Raw genomic sequence first — 11,088 nt, 5'->3', positions numbered from 1 at the left:
CCTAACCTATCAACTTAGTACACAAATCATCCTTTTTGACACTTTCAGTCTAATTTTGCGGTTAATTATGCACCAGCATAAACTTCTTGGTGCAAATGGTCCCTAATTTTATCAATTTCATGCTGTAACCTTCGAATCAATAGGAGTTAACCTTTCACTTAATAGGTGCAATTGGTATTTGATCAAAAGGTCAAACTTTTGATATATAAAGACTAAAATCACCATTATTGTAGTTAAATAAATAAACAAACGTAAAATAAAAATCACATTAAATCTCAACAGTAAAAGATATTCAGGTTCGTCAATATTCACTCGTAGGTACTAAATCCAACAACATATTAATTTAATCAAGAAATATTAGAAGAACCTCTTTTAAATGATTGTAATTTGTTGCTAGAATTTATTATAATTTCTATTCAATAAAAGTTCTCACTCATGGTTGCATTTTTCACAATAACCTACCAATTTCCCCTTTGTCTATGTCAAATTACTAATTTGTCCCTCGAGTCATATATGGTCGACAATTGCCATTGAACAGCTGGAAAAAGCCCGGGCTCGCTTACAGAAAGTCAGCAAAAGAACTATCTTTTCTATATACTTTCCCCGGTTCCGTTGCTATTGCAGGCTGTACACAATCGATAGATATTCCTTCCCTTCAAGTAAAAGTAGGGAAACCAGATTGTAAACAACTTTGGTCATAATAAATTCATACACTGTGGATCAAAATATGATGTTTCCCGCAGAAATTATTACTCCGTGTACTCGTACTATTACTCAGAAACAAGGGAGCATAAGTGCCTATGGAACACATTGATTCATTGAGTTAAAATTTGTATACCATGTTTTCTGTATATCCGAGCTCCTTGAGTGAGCCAGTCAACTGCAAGGGAGAGAAGAAAAAAGTGTAATATCATTAAAGACTACTGAAAAGGGAAGAAGAGAGAAATTTTGGAGAATCATTTTTTGTAAAAGATTTATAAAATATACCTCTCCTTGTGAATAATCTTCTGCCTTGTCACCAGATATATGTTTCATCGTTCCAGGAGGACCACAAACCTGGAAAATGAACAGAAATACCGCAAAAGATGTAGTAAGAGAATCGATCCGGCTTCAAGGTTAATGGAAAATCAAACACCATGAAACAATGTAAATGTCTTGGGCAGGCTAGTAATATAGGAAACAGATGGAACATTTTTAATGATTCAGTTAGATAAATTCGAATTACCAACATATGATTTAAGACTCCCAAATCCCAACTTGTGTTTTTTCCTTTCTACCAGTGTAGTTTAAGTAATTATTTAGCCACAAACCTCACCAGCAGAAACCAAGACTGCTGTTTTTAATTTTTTGGAACGACAATGTGCCATGTAATCAACATCTATATAATCTAGAAAAGATAAATTACACACAGCAATGATTCAAATAGAATGTCCCAGAACACATAAAGCCTTCACTAATTATAAGAATATAATCAATGATAACAGTAAGTAGAAGTGGACCAATCGAGGATAAATTTAAGGAAATGATGATTTTGGGGGTAGTAGTATGTATGCCTAAAAATGTTCTCATAAAGAAGAGCAGTGCAATCCAGTAGAATAAGTGAAAAGAGAGAGAAAGCATACCAAAATTAATATGGTTTCAAGTCATGATGTGGTTATAGAAGATTTGATTACTCGATATTTTAATAGATGAAGTGATTGGTTGAACACAGTAGCAAACCAGTCACACAAGCTACCCCAAATCTATAGGGATTAGGTTTCGTTTTTGGTTTTTATTTTTATAGCATCATATTAACATTGCAGTTTTTTTGTCACAATTATATATTATGCCCCCGTTTGGCCCCATTAAATTAATTTTTATTTTTCTTTTTCATATTTTCAATCACACAATCAACCATAAAATAATATTACACATAAACCAAAAACTTTTCTTCGTTTTCAGCCATCCATTCTCCAAAAAAATACTATTCCACCCATAAAAATTTGAAATAATGGAGGTCGTACAGGGGCTAAAACAATCATTTTGCAGTTTACCTAGATGGCAGATCTAATTTGATTCAGATACGTTGATAACTTTTTTCTAGAAGATGAGAATCGTATGCACAGCAGAGAGAACTTACAAGAATAAGTGTATCGTCACCAGGGCCAGGCAATCCTTTCTTAACCATGTCATTTGATATGTAACCCGTGCCTCCTTGCCAATCTTTTGTTGGATTATCAACAGTGTAGAATACCTCTCACACACGAAAGATATTTCAATACAAAAGATAAAAGAAAAAAATTCAAAACATATAGTAATGCTTTTGTGATGATACTGGAAGCACCTTCAAGTTTGGGTGCTTAGCTGCAAGTACATCTAGCTTCTTTTTGAGAAGTATGTCATCAGGAAATATGTTAGCATAGAGCAATGTGACCTCCAGGGTATTAATCACCAATAAGATGTCAGGAAAGCATGCTTATAATATTGAAACACAGCCCACATTGTGACGATAAATACTCTCAAGTTTTCAACGTGAAAAAAGAAGATTAAAATATTAGTCTTACCTGGGTATTCCAAGAACAATGCCCTGCGTACAGGGCACTGTTCTATAGGGGGGCTTACAGGCCCCCTCACTGTAGCTGCAAAAAAAAAAAAAAAAAAATTGTGCAGGCCCCGTCCTTGTGTGTGCCCTGGCCGAACCCTATGAGTACCCCCTGTACATGAAGCTTCGTCCATTATCATCAGGGTTTTTAAGGATAGCATTTATTATCTGAAGCATCGGAGTGATGCCAGAGTCTCCTGCAATCTGTATATAAAATGTTAATTGTAAATTCAAAAAACCAATGAAAACAGCATAGTTCATTATACCAATCTGAAAGCATTATGATTATATTCACCAATTACCACACTATCTATGTGATATTGATAGAACCCCAACTGTTAAAGCTGACTGGTTTAATGTAAAGATGAAAACTGAGATGGAAATGAGTAATTTTATTGAAATGAACGTAAGAAAGGAGTCCAAACAACCCATAGCATTCGAGAGGCTCGGGACTCTCCCACTAGACTCAACATATACGTGAATGAATCCTCCCTTAACCCCCAACTCTCACATTTATAAGCAATCCCTTGATTGTGGCTATATTACATTTTTTACCCTACTAGCTAAATAATGAACCTTCTAGACTAACAATGACGTGGCAGAAGCCAAATGAACCAACTAGGAATCTATCATTACTCGCCGTCCCAAAATCCACCTTGTCCTCAAGGTGGAAGCAATCAATTCGTTATATAACCACAAAATTTCTTTTACAAAAACTCCTATTCTAGTCTCAACGTAAAAGAGACGTTTATGTCTTTTGAAGTGGCTAGACTTGCTCAATCGCACAAGTATCTCAAGTATAGTATGCCCCACAACTCCGAAGTCAGTTGCCTTTGCCCACGAAATGTTTTCGTCTTGAACTCGACTTGTCGAGATAAGTGGAGAGTTGATCGCAAGCCCCTTCCGTCCTTTCCACTGAAAATCAATTTTGATCAGCTTTTTAAACCGTGGCCCCCCTCTATTCGCGATCGCCGACAGGAGCACTGTGATGTCAATCAATCTTAAAATATTTGCTTGGAGTATTGTGATTGTCATGGATTTTGCAACGATCTCTACTGGATTCAATGGGAGGATTAGAATAAATTGAGTGTTTGGATTTGGGCTATGGGTGTTTCTCTTAGTCTCAGATGAGCTGTAAATTGAGTTTGATTGTTTTATGGCCCTTTGGGCCAGATTCATAATTTGGCCCAACCCTTTTGATTTTAAATTTCTGATTTCAACCGTAACTAATTGCTTCAGCCCAGTGACTAAATCTCCACCCCATAATTCATCTAGTGTCACCTGCCATGGAGATTCCACATTCTCCCATCTCCATGGCTGCCCACTTCCTTCCCTGTGATACCGAGCCACTATCTCCAGCTCGAAACAAATTGTAGCAGCTTCAATTTCCCCCCTATTTGAGATTTGATTCAGGTCGAAGACCCTCACCCTTCCAGGAAACCAGCCCATGGAATTATCATGAAGCAGAATCGGCGATTCCATTCGCCGATTGTAGCTCTCTACTTTCCCGAACTCCTCATGAGAACTCCTTTCAACTGTTCGTTCTCCTGCTTCATTGATGATGAGTGAAATTTCCAGATCCACAGTACTATCCCCCACCTCGTCAGACTTTAGAGAGATTTCAACATTTAAGGTAGGTTCTGGCGAGTTCTCTATTGTCCAATTCTCCTCTCGGTCTCGCTCCTGTCCATCCAACTTGCAAGTCATTACTTCCAGTTTCTCTAACATGGATGTCATGGCCTTGTGAAATTCAGATCTCATGGCTCCTATTCCCTCTCTTATTTTTGAATTCATTTTCTCAAGCTTCACTTCCAGATTACTAAATCAATCTTCTAATTCATTTTCTTCATCACAAGCAATGTCCCCAGGATAATGCTCTGATACCATTTGATAGAACCCCAACTGTTAAAGCTGACTGGTTTAATTTAAAGATGAAAACTGAAATGGAGATGAGTAATTTTATTGAAATGAACGTAAGAAAGGAGTCCAAACAACCCAGAGCATTCGAGAGGCTCGGGACTCTCCCACTAGACTCAACATACACGTGAATGAATCCTCCCCTAACCCGCAACCAACGAAAAAAAAAAAAAAAAAAAAATCAGGACGACGGATGTACCATCTACGATATATTACACAATAGAATGTGACGTATCATTTGTATAAACTTAGATAGAGTAAGATCTCTCTGTAATTGATGCTCTACATAAAATAACCTCCACATTTCATAAAAAATTTTGGTCCCAACTTGGGCCAGTCATAAATAAGAATGAAGTTCTTATGGTAATAAGTAATAATTTTTCTAGGTCCTATGTTAAGGACTTGCCACCACATGGTAATAATTATTAGTATATCGCAAAAAATTTAAGCTAGGTTATATTAAAGGTTTAAGATGAAATAACATATTTATTTAAAGTTGTTTCAGACAAAATATATGCTATGTTACATTAAAGGTTTAAGATGACTTGGTATATTTCCGACACTATATCAATGTAGTCCACACTTTACCCCATACCACTTGCACTAAGGATAACTACGTCAAAACAATAATTTTTGTAACTACACTTCTATTAAGTTATAACACCCTCATAGTAATAAAATTAATTTGGTCCCAACATCATGAACCCCACCTTCGACTACAACGCATTCATAACTACTACTTGTTTGATTTTAAATTCAGACATTCATTGTAATTGATCCCTAGATTCTCACACATTTCTGTGATAGGCAGCATCCCATGTGTTTTGCATATACACATACGATGAGTTTTTTGCAAAGGCTATCAACTTCTGGAACAAGCAGCTTGTTCCAGAATTTACATTTCAAAGCAAGTTTCTGAAATTACATGGTAATGATCCAAATTTGATTTGTTCCTTTCTTTTATTATTTGTATCTTGATTCCCAAGAATACCATGTTCTGCAGTAAATTTTCAACATCATGATCTTACCATGCCAATATGTTTTTTCATATTGGGACTGTATCTGAGCTTTTCAATAGGCCTGCAAGACAACAAGAAGAGGAAACACGCATTCGTATGATCGTAACTAAAATGGTTCTTGCCTGATAGTCAATCTTATACAACTTACCCTTTCACTTCTACAACATCTCCTGGTTTTAAGCTGGCAAAATGCTGACTCATTTTACCTTCTGGATACAACTGTGAAATTTTCACGCATATAATTAAACAAAGATTACCAAATATAAAAGCAAAATAGACAGCCGACCCATACCTTAATTAATAAATTAAAGTATCCCTTAGCATCTGGATCCGATATAGGTGTATAACTGAAAAGAACAAACCCTTGAATATTATTGATTGGCATATTAATAAATCATCTCTCAAAACCTAGCATTCAATAGAACTTCAATTCAACCAGTCTACACGGTTTAATTTTCAATTTCTGAATTGTCTGCATACAGATTAAAATTTTCAGTTCATGGTTTTAAAATTTTACAACCATTTTTCCAAATTTACTTGTCTTGGAGTGTGGCATTCTCCATATCTCCGGATGTGATCAAGCATTTAAAAAGGGGTTGAAATTTGCAGACATTCCAGAAAGGAAATGAAGACAGTTGAATGTGAGAATAATTAACAATGACAATACTGAAATATCAAGACCGATTATACAGACAGAATAGCGTAAACAATTTTTTTCCCTTCCCACTTGTACATCCAAAAATTGTATCAAGAACAAGTGAAGACAGACTATTAACGTCAGGGGAAGCAATTGCAAGGAGAAATTTATTTTCATGAAATTGAACACACGTTAGCACACATAAATTGAGTGCTAGTTACAAATACGTATGTAAAAGACAGAAAAATAAATAAATAAAATAAAAGTAGAGCTTGGGAAAGTATGATTATTCGAACTCACGGACGAATAACATGTTTGGGTTTTCCTTCAGGATTTTGTCCTGTTGGTGCTCTTCAAGAAAAATGCGTATTTAGGAGTCAGTTATAGCAGACAGCCAAATAGTTTCTGTAGCCAATAAAATGCTCTAGTAAAGTAAGTTTACAGAAAAAATCTTTAAAACAATGCAAGATTCTTTGAAGACACTCTAGAGCTCAAATCCTCCCGAGTTGCGCCTATTCACAGTATTATAAATTAGCTTTTTCTTGAATTTTTTCAATTAAATTCAGGCATTTTTGCAATTTCACCGTATATTCATGTGATATCTGGAAGATACTTCTTTTGCATAGGCTCAAGTTAGTTATCCTTTACAATATATGGAAGATACTTCCTTTATAAAGGCGTTTTATTTCTTGGGCTTTAAAACCATTAGTGTTAGTTTGGTATTTGAAAATAATTTAACAGTTTCCAAAGAATGCTTCCAAGTTTTGGAGCTGATATAAAGCAATTGCAATCATTATTTGATTAGAGAGTCCAGTACAAGAACAGCATACTATGTTGTATGATTTTGTCGAAAACCCTTGTGTTGAAATCGCTCGTCTCTCTGCTTGTTATTTTTTTTCTTCTAATTTTGCTGCACCAATATTCAGACCTGTTTCCTCTTTGTTTTACCATGATATTTTGGCCTTACGTTTTCCGTACATCAATTTGGCTCCATTTGCAGGAATTGATAGTGCCTACAAGTGCTGGATCAACGTTATGTTCTCTGTTGTCCTTTCAAGACTCCATCACTGCCAAAATAGAGTTCTCCCAAAGAAGGATTTTAAGAATATAATTAGAGTTTCATGAATTCGTTACCATAATGGATAGATGTCTTCATAAATTGGTAAATTTTTGCTAGACAGAATTATTGTGCATAAAAACACTCTTGTGACTGGAGAGAATGAGAACATTCAAATTCTTCTTCTAATTTAGACTTGATGCTTTCTATTACTGAAACTTCACAAGCACAGATTTTCTCTCTCTTTAGACTGAGAGAAATGAAATACATAGAAAAGGAATGGAAGCACACCATCCGTGTAATGGATAAATGTCTCTTTTTCTCCTGAAGTTGTCCATCTCAGAAATCAACTACCTGAGCAAAACTTTATTCCAGGTGAAAGGCGTCACTTGAACTTAGTAGGAAGTCAAATTTGCAGGTCAACAGAAAGCAAAGAAAGGTCTAATAGAGCCTAAGGCCATCGAATCATTGATTCATACATCTGACAGGTTTGATATGTTGATGAAGACCTTAGTCACTAGCTTCCTTGCTGGTTTTTATGGGTTCAAAGAATGCAAACCATTTGTTGAGATTTATTCAGTTGTCATACTTAAAAAAACACATAACCTTGTTGAGGCTTGTAGAACATAATCATACTTAAAATTCTTAAGTGTAGCCGAAGGTACCTCGTAATAACGCAGGATGAAACATCAAGACCTAACTTCACAGTGGGATCAAATGAAAACCTGGAATATTAGAAGAAAAGAATTATTATCTATACTTACATTACGATAGAGCAGAGATATCTAATAATAATCTCTTTTGCATCAACATCTGTAAAAATATTGCAATTGATTAAGTATTAAAGCAGATCCCGTACCAAGATTTTACAAATTTCAGTTAATAAGCCCAACAGAATATGGTAAGAATCCCAGATATTGTGTGTTCTAATAGATCGCACTAAGTTCTAGGTATGATGCTACTGAAAGGATGCATAATAAACACAATTGACGAGAAACCAGAAGAAATTTTTTCCTTGCGGTCACTGGAATGGTCCAAGAGGGGAAAAAAAAGAGGGCGAACGAAAATCCATTAATTACCTTCAAGGTTTAGCCAATCAAGAAGGAGATGTGCTACGTTGATAATGAATAATAAATGAATTTGAACCTTAAAGTTTGAAGCATCCCCTTTCTACAAGTTACAAATTAAGGAATCCTCTTTGCCCAAAAAGCCACTATATCCCCTACTAATTACCATGTCTCAGAATGTTTCTGCTATGAACTAGATTGCTTAAAATAATACATTTAATGTGATTACTCCTCAAATTATTCGCATTCCGAACCAAAAATTACACCTGCCTCCTCTCTAGAAAGTTTACTCTCATCCAGCATTAACATAGCTCCAGACTTCCTTGTTCACATAGTTAAGATACAACTCATGTAACTTATGGCATATTCCTAAACAAAATGACATGTACCTTATCCTGTCTACTATCATACATTTTAAAGAACCATAATGTATTTGATAAATAGAAAACATTATAAGCTAACCTGAATAACTGAGAATTGTGGCTGACATGTGCCTTGTCTTGCAGTTTGAATTCAATCCATTTATCAGGATTTAGTGCTGAAAATAAATAATAACATTGTCATAAAATTTCATCAAACAATTTATGGCTTTCAGCTACATGTTTAACTTACCAGCGAAAGTTTTCAATTACATGAATTTATTTAGCCAAATTATATGAGTGTCTGTGACTGTGAGTGCACGGCTCATAAGATATAGGCTGGGGACAAAAAAAGAAATCTCCATAACATAGCATATTCTAACCGACTTCAACAAAATAATCGAAAGCTAAAAAGTTCAAGAAAATTCTACGTAGTCAAAAATTAATTCTACAGGTCATATTCACAACTTGGTTTCGACCTTCCCAGTTTGTCTATGGATGTAAGGATGAACTTCTAGACATTCTTTAGCTCCATAAGCCTCTCCCTGAATTCCAAAGCTTGATGCTTCTGAACTACTTGCAGTGAGGTGTCTGGAGTAATCAACTAGTCCAGATTTTAATGCATGCTTTGTGTGCAGCTCCTTAAATTTGAAAAGCATTTAGCAAAGAAAGTCAATATCATAAACACAAAGTCACTTCGCTTCAAGGTATGGCATGCCGGAATCAGATATGTCTCAAGGTTCAAGGACAGGAAATCTTTTACAATCGTACTGGTCCATATTAGTTCCTAGAATTTTTATTTCTTTTCGTTTTAATTCAAGTTCAAAGGTGAACATTTTGTGGTCTTCACACTGCACCTCTCAAGAGATAAACTCCTTACTCGACGACCTTGTGAGATGAGTTATGCAAGCCCATGTTACTAGTGTAGATACCTTCATTCTTATGAGTTGCTAACCAAATGCATTTGTCTAAAGGGAAATAGTTGCTTCAGCCAATACATCCCAGTTGCAAGTACAAGTACTGTTACAGCAGTGTAATTGACGTAGATTTGGATTCAATCACCACAAGAAATAGATGAGACGTGAATTAAGATTGAAATTATTAACAATTGTAGAAAGAAGAGGAGAACCCACCAATTTTTGGAGAAGCATCTTCACTGATCGGATCTAAATGAACCTGAATTAAAAAGAATACAACATTATACAAAATATCTAAGCCAGAAAAAATAATATCCAGAAAATGGGAATTGATCATTCCACAATATCAAATAAGTAATTCTGCACATTACAGTGCCCTCGCTATCACAAATTCACAGTAATTCATATCAAAGAAAAATTCATAGAACTAGAACAAGAGAATTTCAAGCTCAAAAATACATTAATTCAAATAACAGCATCAACAAAATGAAATTATATAGTAAATTCAAAGCCACGACTTTTACAGTCGACATTATTAGACAGAGATGAAATTGGATTGAGAAAATACCAAATTTGACGACGAAAGCAGTAATAATACGAGAAGCCATCAGAAATCGCGGCAAGAGCTCCAAAAGGCACGCGGAAATTGGTGCCGCCGAATGCGAGCGGTGCAGCCTTGCTCAGTCTTTTGAAAAAAACTGCCATTTTTTTATCTGTTTCAGTGAAATCAGTCTTCAGTGAGGGATTTCAGATTCTTCAAAGTCTACCGTTACTGAGAGGATTTGCGAATAAGAGGAACCTGAATTTTGGAGCAATGGCAGTAAAAGGCCTCAACAGAATTGGGCCTTACTCGTCTGCTAGCTGGCCCGGCCCAACCAATGTTTTGTGCCAGACCAGGTCGGGCCCAATTCGTTTTATTAATCCAGGGCACGTCTTGGCAAATAGAGTCGATCACTATGTGGGCCGGGACAAGATCAGCCCGTTTGACGTGACTTTTGCTTTTAGCTTTGCTTCCTATAAAAGAGTTTTTGGAGGTAGTTATTTTAATTTTTATTTGAAAACTAATTTTTAAAAAAAAATTCTATTCTGGAAGTACTTTTAGAGGACATCACAATGGATCAGCTTCCTCTAAAAGCTCTTCTAACGTAAAGAAACACTTTCATGAAATTAATCAAACGATTTAAAAGCAACTTTTGAACCTTATAAATTTATTTTGACTTTTCAAAAATCATGTCAAACAAGCACTATATATGTTGTCACTACTATGGTTGGAGTAATTAGCGAATGTATGTCTAAAACTAGTTGCAAGAAAATTGCAGCGCTCTACAAAATCTCCTTCTAAATCCCACATTTTAAGAATATCGTCATTTTCCTATACTCGAGAGATTCATTCCCAAGTCCTATGCAAAGATGTTATTTTTTCGTTCAAGTCACAATCTAGAATATTTTGTTTAAACTACCCTAGATGCTAGCGCAAACTTGTTTACTAGTTCTCTTATTGATTGTGTTCGCTTTGGTAAGCTGATAAAAGATG

General features: G+C 35.4%; 1 protein-coding gene across 1 annotated transcript; it reads right to left on the bottom strand.

The window, feature by feature from the left end:
* Positions 1-638: 638 nt before the first annotated feature.
* LOC111408564 (NADH-cytochrome b5 reductase-like protein) lies at positions 639-10,146 on the bottom strand (the record flags this gene model as incomplete). Its single annotated transcript, XM_023038312.1, has 13 exons — positions 639-880; positions 988-1,056; positions 2,120-2,233; positions 2,324-2,415; positions 2,710-2,785; positions 5,527-5,578; positions 5,666-5,736; positions 5,810-5,864; positions 6,455-6,505; positions 7,877-7,936; positions 8,741-8,816; positions 9,771-9,813; positions 10,123-10,146. Coding segments are annotated over 13 exons (840 nt in total), but the record flags the coding sequence as incomplete, so codon positions are not given.
* Positions 10,147-11,088: the final 942 nt, after the last annotated feature.

The sequence above is a fragment of the Olea europaea genome, chromosome 13 (genome assembly GCF_002742605.1).
Source record: "Olea europaea var. sylvestris chromosome 13, O_europaea_v1, whole genome shotgun sequence".
NCBI classification, from domain to species: Eukaryota; Viridiplantae; Streptophyta; class Magnoliopsida; order Lamiales; family Oleaceae; genus Olea; species Olea europaea.
The sequence above is the reverse complement of the archived record's forward strand: the minus strand, read 5'-3'. Positions and strand labels throughout refer to the sequence as shown.